This window comes from Aspergillus uvarum (assembly GCF_003184745.1).
Source record: "Aspergillus uvarum CBS 121591 unplaced genomic scaffold BO82scaffold_8, whole genome shotgun sequence".
Lineage (NCBI taxonomy): Eukaryota > Fungi > Ascomycota > Eurotiomycetes > Eurotiales > Aspergillaceae > Aspergillus > Aspergillus uvarum.
In genome coordinates, this window is record NW_020291305.1 from 569,841 (window position 1) to 591,030 (window position 21,190).

General features: G+C 52.3%; 8 protein-coding genes across 8 annotated transcripts; 4 read left to right on the plus strand and 4 right to left on the minus strand.

Annotated features, from left to right (window-relative positions):
* Window positions 1–226: 226 nt before the first annotated feature.
* Window positions 227–5,064, minus strand: BO82DRAFT_328559 (P-loop containing nucleoside triphosphate hydrolase protein; the record flags this gene model as incomplete). Its single annotated transcript, XM_025633016.1, has 3 exons — window positions 227–2,050; window positions 2,108–4,645; window positions 4,720–5,064. 3 exons carry the CDS (start codon window positions 5,062–5,064, stop codon window positions 227–229), a joined length of 4,707 nt encoding a protein of 1,568 aa, XP_025495346.1.
* A 1,064-nt stretch (window positions 5,065–6,128) lies between these two features.
* Window positions 6,129–8,643, plus strand: ilv3 (dihydroxy-acid dehydratase ILV3). Its single transcript, XM_025634433.1, has 4 exons — window positions 6,129–6,351; window positions 6,434–7,836; window positions 7,906–8,224; window positions 8,291–8,643. The coding sequence occupies exons 1-4, from the start codon at window positions 6,281–6,283 to the stop codon at window positions 8,337–8,339; spliced, it is 1,842 nt and encodes a 613-aa protein (XP_025495347.1). The 5' UTR covers window positions 6,129–6,280; the 3' UTR covers window positions 8,340–8,643.
* A 117-nt stretch (window positions 8,644–8,760) lies between these two features.
* Window positions 8,761–10,164, minus strand: BO82DRAFT_429638 (alpha/beta-hydrolase). Its single transcript, XM_025640556.1, has 6 exons — window positions 9,923–10,164; window positions 9,827–9,866; window positions 9,583–9,707; window positions 9,285–9,480; window positions 8,872–9,172; window positions 8,761–8,806 (listed from the first exon to the last, which is right to left on the minus strand). Exons 1-6 carry the CDS (start codon window positions 10,126–10,128, stop codon window positions 8,775–8,777), a joined length of 900 nt encoding a protein of 299 aa, XP_025495348.1. The 5' UTR covers window positions 10,129–10,164; the 3' UTR covers window positions 8,761–8,774.
* Window positions 10,165–10,645: 481 nt separating this feature from the next.
* BO82DRAFT_351489 (putative GABA permease (Uga4)) lies at window positions 10,646–12,753 on the minus strand. The gene is made up of 7 exons (XM_025634434.1): window positions 12,561–12,753; window positions 12,361–12,506; window positions 12,251–12,298; window positions 12,042–12,189; window positions 11,369–11,988; window positions 10,933–11,317; window positions 10,646–10,879 (listed from the first exon to the last, which is right to left on the minus strand). Exons 1-7 carry the CDS (start codon window positions 12,646–12,648, stop codon window positions 10,701–10,703), a joined length of 1,614 nt encoding a protein of 537 aa, XP_025495349.1. The 5' UTR covers window positions 12,649–12,753; the 3' UTR covers window positions 10,646–10,700.
* A 747-nt stretch (window positions 12,754–13,500) lies between these two features.
* BO82DRAFT_372010 (uncharacterized protein) lies at window positions 13,501–14,415 on the plus strand (the record flags this gene model as incomplete). The annotated part of the gene is made up of 2 exons (XM_025637300.1): window positions 13,501–13,581; window positions 13,636–14,415. 2 exons carry the CDS (start codon window positions 13,501–13,503, stop codon window positions 14,413–14,415), a joined length of 861 nt encoding a protein of 286 aa, XP_025495350.1.
* Window positions 14,416–15,689: 1,274 nt separating this feature from the next.
* BO82DRAFT_351493 (uncharacterized protein) lies at window positions 15,690–16,618 on the minus strand. The gene has a single exon (XM_025634435.1). It carries the CDS (start codon window positions 16,349–16,351, stop codon window positions 15,779–15,781), a length of 573 nt encoding a protein of 190 aa, XP_025495351.1. The 5' UTR covers window positions 16,352–16,618; the 3' UTR covers window positions 15,690–15,778.
* A 740-nt stretch (window positions 16,619–17,358) lies between these two features.
* On the plus strand, window positions 17,359–18,858 carry BO82DRAFT_351496 (lactonase family protein). The gene is made up of 4 exons (XM_025634436.1): window positions 17,359–17,667; window positions 17,731–17,839; window positions 17,897–18,370; window positions 18,454–18,858. The coding sequence occupies exons 1-4, from the start codon at window positions 17,371–17,373 to the stop codon at window positions 18,807–18,809; spliced, it is 1,236 nt and encodes a 411-aa protein (XP_025495352.1). The 5' UTR covers window positions 17,359–17,370; the 3' UTR covers window positions 18,810–18,858.
* An 836-nt stretch (window positions 18,859–19,694) lies between these two features.
* BO82DRAFT_429643 (putative catechol dioxygenase) lies at window positions 19,695–20,929 on the plus strand. Its single transcript, XM_025640557.1, has 2 exons — window positions 19,695–20,054; window positions 20,109–20,929. The coding sequence occupies exons 1-2, from the start codon at window positions 19,804–19,806 to the stop codon at window positions 20,791–20,793; spliced, it is 936 nt and encodes a 311-aa protein (XP_025495353.1). The 5' UTR covers window positions 19,695–19,803; the 3' UTR covers window positions 20,794–20,929.
* Window positions 20,930–21,190: the final 261 nt, after the last annotated feature.

The following is a 21,190-nucleotide window of genomic DNA, read 5'->3' on the forward strand; positions in this document are numbered from 1 at the left end:
TCCCTGAACCTGGGCGTGATTCGAAGGCGAGGTCTGCTGCTGAGTTTGTTGCTTCAGAGAGGTTGGTAGGTTTTGTACATGCAACGTTGGTGCGGTGGTATATGGTGTAAACCTAATGGGTACAGTAATCAACATCAAGCTCTAGTTGAACTCTCCAACAGCAAGGCGAGGTATATACAGCCTGCAACATCGAATCACGCCATGCCAATGAACAAATTCCATCAATTTATACTCCTTCCCTCTCCGTTCCCCAAATCATCTCTTCCAGCACTGCTCTCTCCCCACTGTTCTGCACCAGATTTCGAAATACACCCCCCTCGATAGCCATCAACTCCTGCGGTGTGCCGAACTCGGCCGCCTTGCCCGCGTCCAGAACCAGGATTTTGTCGAAATCAGCAACGGTGCTGAGGCGATGCGCGATGACGAGAAGAGATGTCGCATTTCGCCCGAATTCCTCCCGGATTGACCGTTGAATCAACGTCTCGGTTTCCATATCAACGGCGGAAGTTGCCTCATCCAGGACCATAATTTTTGGTTGGGAGACAATGGCTCGAGCAAGACAGAGAAGCTGTCTCTGCCCTTGGGAAAGGTTGAGGCCACCCTCAGAGACCATCGATGACAGGGAAGCAAAGAAATTCACTGTCTTGAGGGGGCCCGTGGTTGAAGAGGCAGACGAGGATGGCAATGTGCTGCTGTCGCTGAAAGGCTCGTGGCTGGAATGTGAGGCCAGAGTCAGGGTATCCTCAAAGGAGACTAGGTGTACTCGCTCTAGCGCATTGTAGAGCTCCATGTCAGTGTGTTCGTGGAATGGATCCAAGTTTGACCGCAAGGTGCCCGAAAAGAGCACGGGGTCCTGTGGGATGATAGCAAGACGGCTCCGCAGAGCCTGCAACTTGATCTGAGAGATGTCCAGGCCATCAACAAAAATTCGACCACGTCGAGCCTCTAAGAAACGGAACAACGCCAAGGTTAGCGAAGATTTCCCAGCCCCGGTACGTCCTACCACCCCCAAGCGTTGGTTATGCTCCAGGCTGAAGTTGAGCCCGCTGAGCACTGGAGGTAGATCGGGCGCATATCCCACCACCAGATCTTCCACTTCTACTCTCCCACGAGTTGGCCAAGCTGCAGGTGGCTCTACACCGCCCTGGTCTTCCATGTCAATACCAGAGTATTCCAGCACACGCTCTGTGGAGTTCATGTCTGTCTCCACATTCGCGTAAAAGCGCAGCCCCATAGCCACAGCGTAGTTATACTGTAGCGCGAAGCTCATTGCAAACCCTGCCAGAGCAGGTGTGATGTGGGGAATATACACCACTAGCGCCGCTGTAATCGTTGACAGAAGGGCGCCCGCAATACTCATCCGGATACCAAGCCAGCGATCCAGGAGCCAAAGGTACCAAGCGGTTTGCGCGTGTCGGTCAATTCGAGCATACATGTCTTTGATGTATACCTCCGTCTTGTTAAATGCACGAATGGTCCCCAATCCGACCAAGGTAGATCCAAATCGCTCTAAAACCGGACTTTTTGAAGTGCTCTCCAGTCGTTTGATCTCTCGCATGCCAACCAGATAAACCTTCGACAGCTGAAAACACAGAGCTAGCAGAATACAAGCGAACACCAAGAGAAGAGGTGACACTAACAGTCCAGCAGCGAGAATCCCTATCAGCTCCAAGATTTTGTAGACAAGGTGGCCGATGTCGTATCCGAGCCTCCAATCAAGAATGTTGATGTCAGATGTGAATCGGTTGAGAATGCGACCAGTAGGCATAGTATCCAGCCATCGCAGAGGAGACCTCAGGACAGTGTACAGTAGATCATTAAACAGTTGGCGGGAGGATTCGAGCGAGGCAAAGGCAAGAGCTAGTGTGCGGATTGTGCCCACTATACATGCGGCGACAGAGAAGCCAATATACACCGTAAGATAGAACATCAAATCCTCGTCAGCTTCGAATGTCCAGATTTGATTGCTGGTGTGGTCGCGAACACGCGGGAGATTCGTTGCATCAGATGACGGGGTGGACGCACTTGTCCAGACGCCGACCCACCAGGACTAGTACTGTTAGCTATCAAGAACCGAGATTTTGCGAGTTATCAGAGATTTCCATACCCGACCGACGAGAAGAGCCATGAAAGCGCTGTACGCCAGGAAGACCACTGTCCACAGACGGAGACAGTTTCCCTTGGTCAGATACGCAACGTAGACCTTGGTAGAAACAGCCCCCCTCTCACGCTTCTCATCTTCAGTGAACCTCCTGAGGGTGTGAATGCTAGTAGCCGTTGAGAGACGCGAGTTCGTGGATTTTCGCGAGTTCGTGGACACACGCTTCGAAAATACTTTGGGTCCCTGCACTTCTGTCGGCGTTTCAGGCACTGTTGTTTCCGCAGTCTGATCCAGAAAGTCGACCAGATTTTGGCTTGCGGCCAACTCCTCCTTCGTACCGGCGTGGATCATGATTCCATCCGCAAGGAGAACACAATAATCTGTCCGAGGCAGGCAAAGGCCCACATGGTGAGTGACGAGAATCCGAGTCCTATTCTGACCGAGTTCTCCTGTCAGGGCACGCTCATAAAGGTGACGTCCTGTTTCAGCATCAACCGCGCTGAAAATATCATCCATGATCAGGATTCCTGCTCGCGAGTATAGAGCACGCGCGAATGATATACGCCACCGCTGACCGCCGCTAAGATTGATTCCATTAGCACCAATATCCGTATAGTCACCATCTGGGAGCATATCTATATCCTTCTGCAATGCAACCGCACGGAGGACTTTGCGGTATCGGTAACGATCGTAAGGAAGACCAAAAAGAATGTTATCCTTGATTGTCGCATTCTCCATCCATGGGTTCTGGGCCACATAAGCCACAGCTGTGTCAATAATCCAGTCATGGCGTGTTGCCCTCTCATCAAATCGTTCAGCAGACGGGGGGCTATGCGGAATAGCCACCATTCCACCCAAGACATCGCATTCCCCTAGGATTGAGGCCAGAAGCAAGCTCTTCCCGGAGCCAGTCTTGCCAGCAATGACACTCAATCCTTTGAGCGGAAATCGAAGGTTGAGGTTGCGAAGGCAGAATCGCTCTTCATCGTCCCAACCAGATTGCTCGTCTTCGTCATCCTGTGCCGGCCATGCAATCGTGGCGTTATCGAACGATATCTCTTCGACGTCGGATGCATAGGGAGCTTTTTCTGCCGAGTTCAAATATTGGTCAATGCGAGAGGCACTAATTTTAGCCTCCATTGCTTTGGACATGAGATCAGGCAAGCTCGCCAAGGCAGATTCTAAGGATCCAAAGACAGAAAGAGCTGTGAATGCTACTGACGCAGACAATTCGCCATGGGTCAGCGCGTACACGGTCAACGACACTGCAGACAACAAGAGCGGTCCCATGATCCAGACAGAGACCAGTCCAGTGGTGTATAGGGACGTCTTCCATAGGTATTTGAGCTCGATACGGCGTTTTTCTGACACTCGATCCTGCCATTGCTGTTCCAGAGCTGAAAACTTGATTTGTCGTATCCCATGCAGAACTTCCGCAACTGCACTCATTCGCTTGTCGCTAGCGTTCATGAAATCTTTCTGCGCTGCCGAATATTTCTTGGTCAAGTGAGTGTTCATCGGTGTTACCAGAATTGCCGCGAAACCACCAGCCAGTAAACTTCTCCATCCGATCAGTTGAACCGGAAAGGCAGACGCGATGACCAGTCGAAGAATGCAGGACGGAATCAGGTAGTTATACATGACAAAGTCAGCGATGCGCTTGGAGTCTACGGTAGCCAGGTTGATAACAGTTTGGCGGCTTCCTTGTTGCTCCATCTCCTCTATCTCTTCACCGTCATCAGCGTTTTCGTCTGCTTCACTGTAGTGGCTTAGCTGCTTCACGTCCTTGCACCGCAATGATTTGGCAAACACTAGAGCTGAGATTCCTTCATAAATCGGAATCCATAACTGGGAATAAATAATCCACCATAACCAGGATTCAATGCTGGAAGACAGAACAAGAACTACTCCCAGCCCAAGAACCCAGACCCATGTTGGGTTTGCGTCACCTGGAGAAGAAAAGCGATCCTCGAGTGACTTCAGTATCCCAAACAGAGCTACCTGAGGTCCAAATCCAAGCAGACATTGAATTATGCTTAGCGTGCCTTGTAGCATAAGAGGCCGGGCATGTCCCAGTATGAGCGCCTTCCACAGCTCCCGAGAGCTGCGCATTCTTTCAAGCCGTGCATGGAGAGTTTGGGCGCGAGCGCTTAAAGGTAACTTTGGGAGGTCGTCAATTTCTAAAGTCTTGTTCGTCGCCACAAATCGCAAGAGACCGTTGACCCAGCTGAACGTTATTCTGCCAAAGATGCTCACGCTCTTTTCTTGGTCTACCACCTGTCCTTGGTGATATACATTAGGACGCCTGGGTATCAAGACGCTGAAGAAGCCTCGTAAACAGGCAATGCCAATCTGGCTCGTTATGAGACTCGTGGACAAGCGGCCAAGTTTATTGAACTCTTCAGAGCGCCAGAGAAGCCCGAGATCCACGCATGGCATCATTATCATAGCACAGCTAGCCGCAGACGCGTATATCCCGAGAATATATCGTTGGATCGGTGCCGATTCGAGGAAGAAGCTAGCGGATTGTAGACAAAGCACCATCTATTAACTGTTAGAACAGACCAAAGCTATGCTAGTGAGGTCAATGGGTGCGCTGATAGCGATTGAGGACGTACCCATCCTCCCATCTGCAACCAGAAGGGAATAACATATTGGTGTTGGCCCGATTCTATCGATATGATAGCCTGTGATAATGATACCCCAAATCCAATGACCGATGAGAGTACTATAGCGACTCGCTGCCACGAAGCTGAGAATGCTTCCAGTGACTCTCGTGTGGCTGTTCCGTCCTGATCTTCAAAACTCGCCAGACCGAAGAGTGGCGTCTCAGGTGTGTCTGGTGAATCGGATGCACAGTCGATCTTCGGTTCTCGAAATCGACGGGTTATCGTGAGCAGTGCTGGTACCGTACAAGCAGTTATTAGCGAAAGACCCAAGGCGTCAATCGCAATGGACGCCATTTCGCGACTGAATGTCATCCCGCATGGAACCTTAGCACCTCGGTAGGTGCGATTTGTCGACACAGGTGACAAAGGTGAGGTGATAGGTGCGACAGAGTAAACAAGAAGACAGGCCAGAGTAGACGCGCAGAGGTCGGTTCCTGGCTAATGGCAAGGGTGCTGCAGGGCGTGCATACCATCTGCATTCCTGCCGCGTTCCCTTGCTTGCGAAATCAAGGAAGGCAGTAATGCTTCCAGTAAATATTTTGACCACAATAACGATCAAGAAAGGAATAGGCTAGTTCTCAGAGAGAGTCTCTGATTAAATGCTCACAAGATCCGCTTTGATCATGTGCGAGGTTAATATTGTCCTTCTGCCAGACGACGGCGCACAGTGTAACACTTGAGCTCGCCATTGATTACACATGACCCTACTGACAGGTTTCCGTGGTCGATCACAGACAGATATATTGTATGCATGTCGCATGTAGTACTAGCTTTTCAGACTGGCTCAATAAATCTGAAGCTGGTTGTAAGCATCGTATATAGTTTGTCGCACGGGAGCATCATCTTGTGCGTAAGCAAGGCAATGTGTATACTATTCCAGCAGGAGTATGGGATAGTAATGTGGCAATTTAGCATGAAGAAGACTCAGAATTGGCTCTGAGAGGGTCGTCGCTCTTATTGAGCATACAACACCAAGAGTATACCAGGAAAGACAGGTAAGTATCACAGCAGCAAGCTTCTGTTCTACAGCAAGCTACTAAGGCGGCAAGAACCTCGGCCTATTTGAGGCAAGCGTACCGTGACCTGGCAGTAACGTAACTTACATCACCGCTGTGTCGGAAGCGGTGGAATTGAGATACCGGAGCACTAAGCCCAGAACAGCTAGCTGGGGGGAGCTCCCCAGAAAACTGCCACGGAAAGCAGTCGAGACCGGCCTGAGTCATCCCAGCCGGGCCGATGATTGGGTAATGGATGACAAACGATGGACAAGGATTGGGTGGCGGGGAGAATCTGACCAACTCCGGCCCCGACTTCGCTGCGGAGGCACCCCGGCCCATTTTTCCCAGCTGTGTGTGACTCTCTGCTTGACCTCCGGATGCTCCCTTATATTATTCCTGTTTGTGTTATGGCCCAGGGTTTCTAAACTTCTCTCTTACCCCTCATCCGACCCTTCTCCTCTCACTCAAGCTTCCGATTGATACCCCGTGAGTTGCGTGCTCTCGATCCGGCAATGCTTCTCTCACAGACCCGCGGGCGTATGCCTGCCGCTCTCCGGAGCCTCAGCCAGCGCTCCTTGAACAGGTGAGTGATACCATTGTTGTCTAGCTCTTTGCATGGTGCTTAACACATACTGAATACTGACCCATGCCTTTGCAATATATAGCCGCTCGCTGTCCACCACCCTTCCCAGACACCAGAATGCCGACGACAAGGATGCCGGCCTCAACAAGGTCTCCCGCCATATCACCCAGCCCATCTCGCAGGGTGCCTCCCAGGCGATGTTGTACGCCACTGGTCTCAGCGAGGCGGACATGAACAAGGCTCAGGTTGGAATTTCGTCCGTGTGGTACAACGGTAACCCCTGCAACATGCACCTGATGGACCTGAACAACCGCGTCCGTGAGGGTGTCCAGAAGGCTGGACTGGTCGGTTTCCAATTCAACACCGTCGGTGTCAGTGACGGTATCAGTATGGGTACCAAGGGTATGCGCTTCTCCCTGCAGAGCCGTGACCTGATTGCGGATTCCATCGAGACGGTCATGGGCGGTCAGTGGTATGACGCCAACATCAGCATTCCCGGCTGTGACAAGAACATGCCTGGTGTGTTGATGGCGATGGGCAGAGTCAACCGGCCCAGTTTGATGGTTTACGGAGGTACCATCAAGCCCGGTTGCGCCTCGATGCAGAACAACGCGGATATCGACATTGTCTCCGCCTTCCAGGCCTACGGCCAGTTCTTGAGCAAGGAAATCACCGAGCCCGAGCGCTTTGACATCATCCGCAACGCCTGCCCTGGTGGCGGTGCTTGCGGTGGTATGTACACTGCCAACACCATGGCCACCGCCATCGAAGTTATGGGTATGACCCTGACCGGTTCCTCTTCCAACCCTGCCGAGTCCCAGGCCAAGTACCTTGAGTGTCTCGCAGCCGGTGAGGCCATCAAGACCCTTCTCAAGGAGGACATCCGCCCCCGCGACATCCTGACCCGCCAGGCTTTCGAGAACGCCATGATTGTCGTCAACATCACCGGTGGTTCCACCAACGCTGTTCTCCACTTGATCGCCATCGCGGACTCCGTCGGCATCAAGCTCGACATCGAAGATTTCCAGGCTGTTTCCGACCGCACACCCTTCCTGGCCGACTTGAAGCCTTCCGGCAAGTACGTCATGGCCGATCTGCACAACATTGGTGGTACTCCTTCCCTGCTTAAGTTCCTGCTCAAGGAGGGTATCATTGATGGTTCCGGTATGACTGTTACCGGTCAGACCCTGGCCAAGAACTTGGAGAAGGTTCCCGACTTCCCCGAGGACCAGAAGATCATCCGTCCCTTGTCCAACCCCATCAAACCCACCGGTCACATCCAGATCTTGAAGGGTTCTCTGGCCCCTGGTGGCAGTGTTGGTAAGATCACCGGTAAGGAGGGTCTCGTCTTCACCGGTAAGGCGCGCGTCTTCGATGAGGAGGACGACTTCATTGCCGCCCTCGAGCGCAATGAGATCAAGAAGGAGGATAAGACCGTTGTTGTCATCCGCTACTGCGGTCCCAAGGGAGGCCCCGGCATGCCTGGTAAGTGACTACAACCAGTATTTCTTTTTGAACGTTCTCGGGACCTCGCTAATAAAATATGTCCTCTAGAAATGCTGAAGCCCTCTTCCGCCCTGATGGGAGCCGGTCTCGGTAACTCCTGCGCCCTGATCACCGACGGACGCTTCTCTGGCGGTTCCCACGGATTCCTCATCGGCCACATCGTCCCCGAGGCTGCCGTCGGCGGTCCCATCGGTCTGGTCAAGGACGGCGATGTGATCACCATCGACGCTGAGAAGCGTGTCCTCGATCTCGACGTCGACGAGACAGAGCTGGCCTCAAGAAGACAGCAGTGGGAGGCTGATAAGACTGCCGGCAAGTTGCCTCCTACTGGTCTGACCCTCCGCGGAACTCTTGGCAAGTACGCTAAGTACGTATATCTTTTTCCTGAAACACTCCATCAACTTGGGACTCCCCACTAACAACCCTTCTTCAGACTCGTCAAGGACGCCAGTCACGGCTGTATTACCGATGCCCTCGACTAAACACCACGCCGTGGGCTGTAACATTTATCCTAACTAACCCACCCCACCTTCTACGATTATGTCTTATTAGCTCCTCCTCCATCCTACAGGATTGTAATCTGGTCTTTCTTGTCAGGGTGAGCGTGGGGTCTGGTTCGGTTTCTTATTTTTGGGTTCGGCGAATTTCTCTTTTGCAAGACCAAAAGCAAGATTTTCTTCCTGTGTTATATACAATTTCCTACTATTTATCGCCTCCTGCATGTTTATTTACCGAGGAACAAACAACGATGATGATACCATTTCTATTGAAACGCGTTGAAGAAAGAGATCTTTTATATATGCAACCAACCCCTCAGCTCTAGCTCTAGCTCTAGCTCTATCACGCGCACGAATCCCCCCCCAACCCCAAACCTACCTATATACACCCCCATCCCCCAAACTCTTCAACTCTAAAACCTAATCCAACCCCTTAAAGAACTTAACCACCGCTAAAGCACAAACGTTAGCACACCAAACCCTCTCCCGCACGAAGGAAAGGGACAAACAAACATACCAAGTCGGAACGCCTCCGGATTCTCCGAGATCAACCAATGCCCCGCCTCCACGTCCGCGATCTGCGCCTGCGGGAAGAACGCCTTGATCGCGGGGACCGCGTCGTCCGTGACGTAGCGACTACGGGTACCGCGGACGAACAGCGTCGGGCCGTCGTACTGCTTGTCTCCCTCCGCGTACGGGAAGTCGGCCATGTCGACCAGCGACTCGCCGAGGACGGCGAGCGGGACGCGGAATTTCATGGTCTGGTCCGCCTCGGAGCGGATCAGGTTCGTGAGGAGGAATTGGCGGATGGGGAGGGACTATTTTTTCCGTCGTTATCAGTTCTTGCTTGCATCGTGGGAATAGCAGGGCAAATGGGGTTGCGGGTGGTGCGTGTTGGGGAAAGGCTCAGGGAGGGTAGGCGTAGCATACCTCCTCATACTCCTTCAGGATCTTATCGGCGTCGGACTGCTTGGTGACCCTGGCGGCTTCGACTTCCTGCATGCCGCGGACGTACTTGCCGAAGTCGCTCTTGAGGGGCGCGTTGCGCGGGGCGTTGTCCACGGGAACCAGCGCCGAGACGAGACGCGGGGATTCGAGGGCGACGGTCATGGCGGCTTTGGCGCCCCTTTTGTACACCAGACCAGGGGGTCAGTTCTCTTTCTCCAGTACAACAACTTGCGAGATTATGGCAGCTGGCAAGGGGGGGGCGCGCGGGGTGATTTCATACATCGAATGCCCGATCAGCGCGGCCTTCTCCAGCTTCAACTGCTGCATGAACCGGATCACATCCTCCGCCATGACGGAGTAATTGTGCTCCTCGGCGTGGAACGAGTGGCCGTGGTTTCGAAGGTCCTAGCAACACCATCCAGAACATCAGAACAAAATTCGCTAGCCTGTGGCTTCAGACCGTCTAGTTGGCAGAAAGCCCAACGCGACTCAAGGTACCGTAAACAGGGCATGTGCATGCATACCACGGTGAAGATCTCGCATTTGAGGTCGCGGGCCAATGCGCTGCGTGCTCATCGTCAGTTATCCGCTACCACATAAGACCAAAGGGGTGGGCGTACCGGCTGATGCTTCGGTTGTTCTGCTTTGAGCCGAACAGGCCGTGCAGGAAAATAATCGGGTCCCGGCTTACTTCGTCCTTCTCGGGCTTGAAGACTTGGTAAGACAGATCGGGGTCCATCCGTTGCGTGGTGGAGGAGAACAGGCGCGCGAGGCCCGCTGGGCGCTGGATGGCTCCGGCTCTCGCGAAGAAGGTCCTGGAGAGCATGGTTATTTGGATTGGAGTGGAGATTCTCTGTTAATCGTTGGAGATTGTCTATAACTTAACATGCATCCTCGAAACGCGCGATACGTAATTAGCCCGATAGCCCAATTTGGGAGATGAGTCAGCATGGATTTGATCAAGTGGTGCCTCAGGCATACTGGGGTTTCGTCTTCCCAGTCAAGTCGCAGCGCAGTCTGTCACATGTAAGTGATGTTTGTTTATATAACGCTCCATTGGCTGAGATTATTGGTTCTCATGTCGTTCAAGAAGGTGAATAACGTTGTATAGGTGGGTATGCATTATCGCTAGAAGCTAAAATGGCCGCCTTAGTCGCACGGATATATATGCTCGTACCACAACCGACAAGCCCCGGGACGCGCCAGCAACACCGACCTGCTGTAGCAAAGCACCACCACTCCTTATTAAACTTAAATGCGATGGCCAATTGTAGTACTCCAAGATACTGACTGGAAAGCACATTGGAAATTAGATATAGAAATGTCTATTTCTTCAAATCTATGTCTTATCTATCCTTCAAGTTTTGAATATCAGAGCTCTATATATCAGATCAAATGCTAGGCAGAAGAAGGGTCTTTGCTTCCTGGCCGGCTCTCGTCGTTCGCGACTCGAGAGTCAACCCCGTCGACGGTCATCTTGGGTCCAGTGTACCACTTGCGAGCAAACAAAAAGTAGTACGTCATGCATGCGACCCAGACGAAGCCGTTGAGCACAATCGTGTAATTCATATCCGATGCTATATTATTATCATTAGCCAATAATCCCAATTGGAAGAAAGCAAACACTTACGGCTCGGATTCGGGCCTGTGCTAGGGAACATCGACAGGATCAAACCAAAGATCAACCACACCACGGCCACGGTTGCAATCGGTCGACTGAACCACCCGGTGTAAAACTCGCCCGGACGAAACCGCTCCTTACCCCAGATCAACCGGCAGAGAATCGGGGTGCCCCAGGCAACGTAATTGCTGGCCACGAAAAGCGAGAAAAGCGCGTTGGCGGCGACGGAATTGATCAAACACAGTAATCCGAAGACAATGCAGACAGCCACGAAGCCGCACATCGCCCGTACCGGCTGATACTGAATACGTTTGCTCACGTGCCGAAAGTAATTTGAAAATGGCAGGGCTCCGTCTCGGGAAAACGCCCAGGCCTGTCGAGAAGCGGCGACAATCTAAGCATTGTTAGAGGAAGCGAATCACGTGAAGGCTTTATCCAGACGTACCAAGCTCAGCCCAATCAAGAATTGAATCACTATCAGGACTGCCATGAATCCCAGGGCTCCTTTCTTGCCGAGCGCCGTGAAATAGACCTGCGCCATGGGCTGTCCATATATCGAATCGTATGTTGTGCTGATATCCTGGTCTATCACGGCGGCAATGATACTCAGCACCAAGAACCCCAGTACGCATGCACATCCCGATGACCAAACGATGCCTAGGGGCACGGCCTTCGCAGCATGCAAAGCTTCCTCACTCATGTGCACGCACGAGTCGAAGAATCCAATGGACCAAATTGGGGCGAGAAATGCGAGGATGAAAGCCCATCCTTTCGGCCAGGTTGTCAAGTTATCCACATGTCCATAGACCCAGCTGCCAGGGTTGAGTGTTCCACCGTTAGTCACCTTGCCCACCGGCAGAGCAATGACAGTGGCGATGATAATGGCGATATTGATGAAAATGCAAAATGTCTGGATCCGAGGCATGATGGGGCCCGTGTAAATGCCGCATAAGGCGTGAACAAGGATGAGGCCAACATATACACCGTAGATGACACCGTTAGAGGCCGACCACGCACCGTCGCGTGCTATGGAGACGCAGGCAAGAATCATGAGCGTAAGTGTGTCTGTCGTTCTGTGAGCAAATGCCTCAACTTATGATTAACCAATATTTGCTCACAGTCTACCGAGCACATTCCCCCGACTAGCCCCATGGTGTTGCTGTATCCCACCAAAAAGCTCAACGCATTCTTATACTTGGGGCCTGCGAAGTAATGAGTCCACCAATAGAGCCCACCGGCTGTGGGCATAGCTGACGACATATCGGCCTGGAGCAAGATGGAAGTGTTAGCTGCGCTCCCAGCAACAATGTGATCACGGGGTTCATACTAATGCTAATCCCACGCAAAAAATGAAGAGACTCGCAATGAGCCAACCCTAGGATTATTAGCGATTTTGAATCCTGCAAGAAGCATGGCTCTTGAGTTGGGTGTAATTACCCATGTCATTGCCGCGGGGCCGGCTGGTAAGTTGAAAGCAAGAGTGGATGCTATCGAGGGCACCAGTCCCATAATGCTAAATGCGACAGCGAAGATTTGAACCGTGGAGTATTGTCGACGAAGTTCTTGTTTGTATCCGAGGGTGGCTGAGGCATCGTGAGCCGATTGCTATTGGCATAATTAGGAGGCGAGTTACTCACCAAGTAATTGTGAATCTCCGGGATCGGCCAGCCCATCCGCACTAGAAGTGGCGGACGAGGCCGTTGGGGATTGCTGCTTGCCTGCCATTACTGATTGCTCTGCAAAGTGAGCAAGCAGCTTCACTATGAGGAAGGAGAAGAAGAAGAAGGGAAGATGACAATAATGAAAGGAGCGACAGGAGAAGGCGCCCGTTTTTTGAGGGGTCAGAGCTTGAACTTCCCGGGGACGGAAGGGAGAGGCAGGAGTTGAAATGTATTAAGGTTTGCCAAGCAGCGGCGTACCCACGTACCCGTGGATGTCGAGGCCATTTTGTCTTGCCTCAAACTTCAGCTGTTCCATGCTCACTGGAGTCACTGGCAAATGGCGTCTGCTAGTGACATTTAGTGGTTGAGTAGTCCCGCGTACCAGGGGCGTTGAATGGATTGGATGGAGTCGATGGACTTTCTTCCCCACATAGGAGCTGGCATGGGCCTCCGATCGGCGGGTCTAGTCGGTTGCAAAGCAATGGTCGAAGTGGAACCGGACGCGATCTCCTCGAGCAATCTGCCAGTCATGGGGATTTAGCCAGATTGATGCAGAATGCAAATTGCATGCGCCTACAAACTAAATTAGTTCCTGCACCACCACGGCTGGGACTAGAGGTCAGTGCCACAGACTCGGGAACGTTAGGAAGCAGCCAGCCAGTCTGCTGCATTTTCCCGCGTCTGGTCTTCCTCTGTCATTGGCTCACCCGACGACTGGCTTCGAGGAATGATGTCAGCACTTGTGCAAATGAAAACAAATGATTACATTAGCTATGTCACCTACTACTAACCACATATAGCTAGTACTGGTTTTCACCTTATGGTTATGATAACTCATTCCTTATCGTCAACAAACCCACCTCAGCCACCTTATCAGTTGATCCATTCTAGAACTATGCGTCGAGTCTAGCCCATCATGTCGTCCAATGCTAGCGACTATAGCGACACTGAATCACCAAGTCCTCCTCCCCAGCCCATTTTGACAGCTTGTCAAGACGTGAGTTCGCCTATCGTGCATCGTCATCGTCGCACCTGTTGCTAAGGAATCTAGGAACAAGTACTGTCTTTAGACCTCGAGGAGAACGACTTCCTCTATCGGGTGCGAAAAAAGAATCGGGTTGTCTACGTTTGGGTCCTCGGTGAAGGCATCATCCCTCCAGATTATAGGACCGATAGCTATCGGATTCTTCTGTACCTGCGAAGGGTACCACGCTGGGAGGAAGAATGGACAACACTCACCGTGCGAAACGGAACTCATGGCCTCGAAAGCACGCTAGAAGAATTCAAGCCACACGGATTGAATCTGACAAAGCTTGACATCTCAACTGCCAAGTTCTACAATCTTTCAAGCTTCACAAAAGTGTCGAGAATCGGTGATCGTCTCTCCTGTGTACGGGCTGACAACAACAACGAGATGTGGGTTATGAAGATAGCGCGATTCAAACATGAGGTCCGCTATCTGCAGCAGGAGGTATCCATCTATTCCATCCTATCGTCCGCTGGCTTTCTACTAGCCCCACACTTTATTGGATACGTCTACGAGGGAACAAAGGATCGTACAATCGGCTTCCTTATGGAGATGATTTCAGGCCATCCACCGGACATAGAGGATCTGGAAGAATGCAAAAGCACTATTCGCCTACTGCATGCCCTCGGAATCCTCCACAAAGACACCAATAAGTACAATTTTCTGATAAATGAGAAAGGCGCCCAGATTCTCGACTTTGAATCTTCAGTTGCACTAGGGACCGTCGATCCGACGGCATCTCAGAAAGAGCTTGATGGTCTTGAGGCCAAATTGAGAGATAAATCAGGCGTCGGCAGAAAATAGGCCCTACGACATGATTGCTCGGAGCTTAAGATCTGATCAGAGCTTGCACTGCAGAGCTCAGTGAAGCAACATAGAGACTTACTCGTCGACTTCTATCCTCATTAAGCGCTCTTCAAACACTTGCGGCACATGTGCAAAGTTCCCTTGGTATCAATATGCACAATTTCCTTGCTGTTGCACCGCAGCTCTGGCTTGGCGATATGTTTGACACAGTTGACGAACTCGCCAGGTGCTATATGCCCGCAGCGATAGCGAGTCTGCTCCTGAGTGCAACGATTGTATGACTTGGAGGCCTCATCGGGCTCGGCAGCTTTCTCCATGGCAAAGTCAGTATACTCTTTTCTTACTCATTTGTACAGGTGACTGACCTTTCTGCTCCATCTTGATATCGAAATGAGTAGTTTGAGGTTGCTTATGAACAGATTTGAGGAAGTGTAAAGTGCGATCAGACTGTTTGAAGTTCGTGCTCTGGTGTTGGTGGACGAAGGAGCGTACTCAGGCGTGCAGGCAGAGGTGGAGAGTTGTATGCTCAATTGGTAGATAGTCCTAGAGCAGAAAGACAGCGGTGAATTAGGATTGAATTGATACTCCAGGCACCAGTCCAGACCAGGGTGCTTGCCTCGCTTTGCCCGTGTTACTCGGATAATGGAAGGGCAGTCCCTTCCTTATACGCAAAATTCACATCTAGAGAAACACAGGAAGAAGGTGTGAATGGCCTATCTCCCTGTCCACGGATATCGCAACTCTCAGTGTACAGATGTTTTCTCAAATTCAATCAACATGTTTTTATCAGGTTTGAGGAGACTATGCACTAATCCTATCCGCCTTAAGCACTCGTTCATAGATTCGACACCGCTATCTGTATTGCATGGTGCTTACAGATAACCCGGAAATGTTCGCAAATTGTGAATTTGTCTCCAAGCAGGGTACATCAAGAGGTAGATCCATTCTCCAATACAGTATCTTGATATGGAAGCACAGCAGTCCGACACTGCGGTCTGACCGTCCTAACAGCTACTTGATCAACCTGTGATCTGCAGTCCATGTTGGGCACTGTGCGCAAGCCCTCTCAGTCGGCGTTCCTGAGTAATCCGGCCACATGATCCAAAGGCCTTCACCTCTTGTTTAAACGAAGAACCCAGCTAGTTCCAACAACCATCCAACCACCAAGAGTCGAAGAATTATTCTTTAGTAGCCCACCCCTGAGACCTCAAATCGCTTACATACTCCCTATTTATCTAAGCTTCGGCCACGGCCACGACTAATTGAAATGTGTGGGTTTGATTAGCGTAGTAAGTGTGTGTTATCAAGATACATTAGATTCAAACGCCGTATATTGACAAAATTAAAGTCTTGAAAGCAATCATGCATCCCATACAGCCGCCTTCACCCGTTCCTCATCCTCCTTAGCCTTGGCAGCTTCCTCGCGCTCTTTATTTCTCCTCTTAATCTCTTGCTCTTTCACCGCTCGGTCGTATGCCCGCTGCTCTTCCGTGCGCTTCGGGGCTCGAATGCCCAATGCGCCTGCAATCATTCGGTTGGCTACCGCCGTCTGCTTCTCGGGTCGTCGGCCCGACACTGGAGATTTAGAGTCCGATGATCGGGGCATGGAGCCGGAATTGCCGTAGGAAGGCCATGGTTGGTTCAGGGTTGTTTGCGGAGAGAGCGGGGTTGGGGGAGGGTCGAGAGGGTCTTCGGAGGCGCGGATTGACGGCGATAGCACGGGGTTGTTGTCCGGCTCGTCCGGCTCGGAGGCGCTCTCGTCTACCTCATCTTCCCAGGAGTCTGCCACGGGGGCCGCTTTCTTCTTCTTGAGGGCCGAGCGAGGGAGTAATGACGGGCGGGCAATGTCTTTCACGGGACTTGTGGTGGTGAGAGCGAGCTCACGAAGAGAGGATTGGAGTTCCGAGGTCGCGGTAGCTACAGAAGTCGACATTGGAGCGATTAGCAAATAAGGTTATTAAGTACGTTACTTAGGAGAAGAGATATGCAAATGGAATTAGCGGAAACGCCAGAGGACAGCTGGCTGGAGGTAGCACACGAGAGGTGATGTGAAAGGACGGTCGGAGCTTGGGAAGAGGGACGGAAATAAAAGGCACAAACCGTCGGAACTGGAGCTGGTCTGGGCTGCCATGTCTTCGCACTGATGTCGTAGGTCTGATGAAACGGGCAGCGATCAGTTGGAGTTAAGCCCAAGGCTGTATAACAATCAGAACGATCAGTGGATGGAAGCAGGGAAGGTGAGATCATGAATGGCGTTAGTCGGGGAAGGGAACCCCGCCTTTGGCGCTGCCCGCTGCAGCCTGATTGGCCTGGGGCAGCCACTGGATTTTTCTACTCCGTGTCTAAATGTCCATCACTCCGCCATCCCTCCCGAAAACCTGGAGGAGGCATTTGTTGTCATCCTGATTAGGATGTTGGTTACGTGCCGCAGCTCCTCCTCCCACATGCATGTACCCGTTACATGGGGAGCTCTATCGCCTCCACCTGTATATCTGTGCAACCCTTCGCCCCTTCTCCCCCTTTTTTTTTTTTTTTGGCTCGGAGATCTGCAGTCCTTGAGGACCCTGTTCCAGTCGACATTTGAAACAGTCTGCGTCACTAATGATGTGTTGGAGAAGCTCAGTCCGCCTTGCCTGATGGGTAATAGGGCCATGGTACTAGATAGCGGTGGACAGGCTAATGCTGGTGCTAGTTGAGGCCGAAGCTAGCCATGTTAAGCGCTAAGCTAGTGACCAGGCTAATGTCTGAGCCTTGAGATTCCATCTGGATGCCTGGGGCAGCAATGCACACAAGGTGCCGTAATCTTTTGCCGCTCCCCGCATTCATTGCTCTAGTCTGGCTTCGGCTGTCTCCAGATCCCGAGTCGGCGGTGCCTCGACTTTTTCCCTGCCGAACCAGCGCTAGGAAATACTCTTCCCCCCGCCTTCGAGTCTCAGAAGTGATGGTTCTATAATGCTCCGTCTCTGGTCATCCATTCGAGCACCCTCCGTTTCAGCATCGCCTTCCCTTCTCACGAGCTCTGCTGGTTCTTTCAGTGCTCAATTCTGTCATACTCCGACATATCGATTCTCCGCTTCCCTCTTTACCGCAACCCCACCTACGAAAATGAAGCACCATCTCATGGTCGGTACCTGGACCCCTCCAGGACGCATCTACACGGTCGCATTCGATGACGAAGCCTTGACCCTGGACTTGGTCAAGAAGACCGACATTCCAGAGGCGGAGCCTATCTCTTGGATGACTTTCTCGGTAAGCATGTTTTCGCTTACTACCAAGGTGTTTTGGCTCGGAAAACTAAGTCTGTCTTGAAAGCACGACAAAAAAGCTATCTATGGCGCTGCCATGAAGAAGTGGAACAGCTTTGCTGTGAACAGCCCTACCGACATTGTCCATCAAGCCTCCCACCCCGTGGCTGGTCATGGTAAGGCATCGTTGCTCTGCTGCGTCTAACCTTACGAAATCTGATTTCCCCTCGCAGAATTGGCTGCCAGCGCCGATACCAACACCCGTGCGATCTTCGTGCTCGCCGCGCACAAGCCCCCCTACAACGTGTACGGCAACCCCTTCTACAAGTACGCCGGCTACGGCAATGTCTTCTCCACCAACGAGGATGGCAGTCTGCGCGAGAACATCCAGAATTACGAGTATGAGCCAAACACCGGCATCCACGGCATGGTCTTCGACCCCACGGAGACCTATCTGTACTCGGCCGATCTGCAAGCCAACAAGATCTGGACACACAAGAAGGATGCTACCACGGGACAGCTGGAGTTGGTTGACTGCCTCGAGGCGCCCGCGCCGGGTGACCATCCCCGCTGGGTTGAAATGCACCCCAGTGGTAAATACCTCTATGTGTTGATGGAGGCGGGTAACCGACTTGGCGTGTACGTTATCGACGAGCGTACCCACAAGCCAGTCTTCACCCACATCACCTACCCGTTGCTTCCTGGCGGTAAGTCTGAACCACCCCCGAACCCCCGAGTCTCGATTGTATTGGGATAGTGGCTTTCTGCGATCGATACTAATTTGACCTAGGTCTTCCCCCCCGGAACAAGTACCGTGGTGACGTGACTTTCACCACCAAGAGCGGCAAATATCTGTTCGCAACCACCCGCGGAAACTCCTTCGATATCACAGGATACATCACAGCCTTCAAGCTGGGTCCCAGCGGAGAAATCGAGCGCCAGCTGTTCATTCACCCCACATCTACCAGTGGCGGACACTCCAACGCCGTTAGCCCCTGCGATTTCAGCGACGAGTGGCTTGCTCTGTGTGACGACCAGCTTGGTTTCGTCGAGATCTACCGCTTCCGCGACGAGAATCTTGCCCGCGTGGCCCGGGTTGATATCCCTGAGATGGGATTTGGCATGAACGCCATTTGGTATGACTAGGAATGCTGAATGCGTGTAAAGTACATAGATAGATGATAATGAAAGTCCAAATCTAATTTTATTGCTTAACAATGTGAATTATAAGCTGTCGCAAGCTATGTCTTGTGTTCGGTCATGTTTAATCAAATCGGATCGAAACACTTTCAAAAGTGTCAGCGCGTTGCGTTAGTTGATCCATATGGAAGTTGTTTTTCCCTGTATGTATTCATTCACTACCATGATTAGAAGCCGACTCCTTGGGGCGAGTATGGTCAGATGTCTTTGTGCACCCCTCCGGCAGCTGGCGGACAAATTTTGCCTCATTATCCGCATCCGGCTCTGGAAAGTTTGGCACGTGCCGGACGGCAGACACTTCGGAGCGAGTCACGTGAGGGGTCGGATCTGTGGTCGGGAAGGCGATTGGCCAATCAAAAGTCGAGCAATCACGATGAGGCCAGAAACCGCGGGCGAGCTGGGGGGATTGACAACTCCGGGGAAGAAGATCACGGGGGGGCAGAGTTGAGTCAGCCGAGTTGAGGTCTTAGCCGCGGGTACGAGCGGGTAAGAGCTCCCCCGGGATCACCAGCGCGCGATCGCAGCAACCAGTCCCATCGAACGTTTTACCATACAGTTGCAATTTTTAGCTATCCCCATAGTGCCCTTGACCACTATATCCCACCAAGAAGTAAATTCGGGATACTTTGATAAGATCCTACCGTCTTTCGGCTGACGATCCGACAGATGCGACCATGATTGTACGATCAGGCCATCCTCCAAAGCATCGGCATGTGGGAACAGTGGTTTTACCGTTGCGCTTCCCCCCACATCCCCAAACGAGCCGAACGATTTGCCGTCACGGTCCGTATTCAGACTTGCCACGCCTGGCTGAACCGTGTATATAGACCCCTCGAGTGCTCCAGACTTTGGGCTTGCAATTCTCTTCCTCCCCATCTTCTCCATTCTCATCGCACAGTTTGTCGTTGAAACAACTTCCTCCCCTCACACAACCGCCAAAATGTCTGCCGAACCTCGCTGGGATCCCAACTTCACTCCCTATGTCGTCAACGCCATGGGCCCCAAGACTCCCGAGCGTGCTCGTGTGATTCTGGGCTCGCTGATCAAGCACATCCACGACTTCGCTCGTGAGGTCGAGCTCACTCCCGCCGAGTGGATGCTGGGTGTTGAGTTCATCAACTCCATCGGCCAGATCAGCACTCCCATCCGCAACGAGTGCCACCGTATCTGCGACGTTATCGGTCTCGAGTCGTAAGTTTTTTTGACGTATCATATTCATCCCTGCAGTCAAACTGACCTCTCTAGCCTTGTCGACGAGATCGCCAACAAGATCGTCACCGAGCAGGGCCTCTCCCCCACTTCCAACGTCATCCTCGGCCCCTTCTGGTCTCCCAACGCCCCGTTCCGTGAGCTCGGCGACAGCATTATCCAGAACCCCCTCCCCAACGGCCAGGTGACCTGGATGCACGGCCGCATCACCGACATGGAGACGGGCAAGCCCATCGTGGGCGCCGTGCTCGACATCTGGCAGGCGTCGGCCAACGCGATGTACGATTTCCAGGACCCCGAGCAGAGCGAGAACAACCTCCGCGGCAAGTTCCGCACCAACGAGAACGGCGAGTACTTCTGGTACTGCTACCACCCCACCGCCTACTCGCTGCCCACCGACGGGCCCGCCGGTGTCCTCCTCAACCTCATGGACCGCTCTCCCTTCCGCCCCGCGCACATCCACCTCATGATCACCCACCCCGACTACGCCACCATCATCAACCAGCTCTACCCCTCCACCGACCCTTACCTTGACATCGACTCCGTGTTCGCCGTCAAGAACGACCTGGTCGTCGAGTTCAAGCCCAAGACCGACGACCCCAAGGCCACTCTGGATCTGGAGTACAACGTCACGATGGCGCTCAAGAAGCACCACCCTAACCCCAACTCGGCTCCTCCCGTTTCCTCCTTCGAGCGCTTCAACAAGGGCCAGAAGTTGTAAACTTAGAGTTGTGTGCAAAATTTCTTGTGTATATAAATTTTAGCGACTGTGGTTTCCTTTTGAGATGAATACCTCGAATGTTTGTTCTAGCCAATTGAAGTGGATCTTCTACAATAGAATCCTTTTTCTAAATAACCATCCAACCATCCAACCCTTGCTATACGTACTGCCAGTAAGAATCAACAGAGTAAGTCAAAACGCGAAGCACCGTAAGGAGATGCAGCACGAAATCCGGGGAAACCCGCCCTACCCCTACCCCTCCAAAACAAGTCTACACCAGTCACGCGAAGGCAAAAGCCACAAAAAATTCCAGTCAAAAAATCGGGCCGAACACTCGGCAACGAGTGGGTACACATGCCGAACGCCGGCACCTGATCCTACCCGGCGATGCCCCCAC

Coding starts and splice junctions, on each gene's coding strand:
- BO82DRAFT_351496 (XM_025634436.1), top strand. CDS start 17,371: ATGCTCCGTCTCTGGTCATCCATTCGAGCACCCTCCGTTTCAGCATCG. Junction 17,840..17,896: donor CCACCCCGTGGCTGGTCATG/GTAAGGCATCGT, acceptor TTCCCCTCGCAG/AATTGGCTGCCAGCGCCGAT. Junction 18,371..18,453: donor CTACCCGTTGCTTCCTGGCG/GTAAGTCTGAAC, acceptor AATTTGACCTAG/GTCTTCCCCCCCGGAACAAG.
- ilv3 (XM_025634433.1), top strand. CDS start 6,281: ATGCTTCTCTCACAGACCCGCGGGCGTATGCCTGCCGCTCTCCGGAGC. Junction 6,352..6,433: donor AGCCAGCGCTCCTTGAACAG/GTGAGTGATACC, acceptor TGCAATATATAG/CCGCTCGCTGTCCACCACCC. Junction 8,225..8,290: donor ACTCTTGGCAAGTACGCTAA/GTACGTATATCT, acceptor ACCCTTCTTCAG/ACTCGTCAAGGACGCCAGTC.
- BO82DRAFT_351489 (XM_025634434.1), bottom strand. CDS start 12,648: ATGGCAGGCAAGCAGCAATCCCCAACGGCCTCGTCCGCCACTTCTAGT. Junction 12,299..12,360: donor GCCCCGCGGCAATGACATGG/GTAATTACACCC, acceptor TAATAATCCTAG/GGTTGGCTCATTGCGAGTCT. Junction 11,989..12,041: donor GGGAATGTGCTCGGTAGACT/GTGAGCAAATAT, acceptor ACAGAACGACAG/ACACACTTACGCTCATGATT.
- BO82DRAFT_351493 (XM_025634435.1), bottom strand. CDS start 16,351: ATGTCGACTTCTGTAGCTACCGCGACCTCGGAACTCCAATCCTCTCTT.
- BO82DRAFT_429638 (XM_025640556.1), bottom strand. CDS start 10,128: ATGCTCTCCAGGACCTTCTTCGCGAGAGCCGGAGCCATCCAGCGCCCA. Junction 9,708..9,826: donor AATGCGAGATCTTCACCGTG/GTATGCATGCAC, acceptor TGGTGTTGCTAG/GACCTTCGAAACCACGGCCA. Junction 8,807..8,871: donor TCCGGAGGCGTTCCGACTTG/GTATGTTTGTTT, acceptor TTTGTGCTTTAG/CGGTGGTTAAGTTCTTTAAG.
- BO82DRAFT_429643 (XM_025640557.1), top strand. CDS start 19,804: ATGTCTGCCGAACCTCGCTGGGATCCCAACTTCACTCCCTATGTCGTC. Junction 20,055..20,108: donor GACGTTATCGGTCTCGAGTC/GTAAGTTTTTTT, acceptor TGACCTCTCTAG/CCTTGTCGACGAGATCGCCA.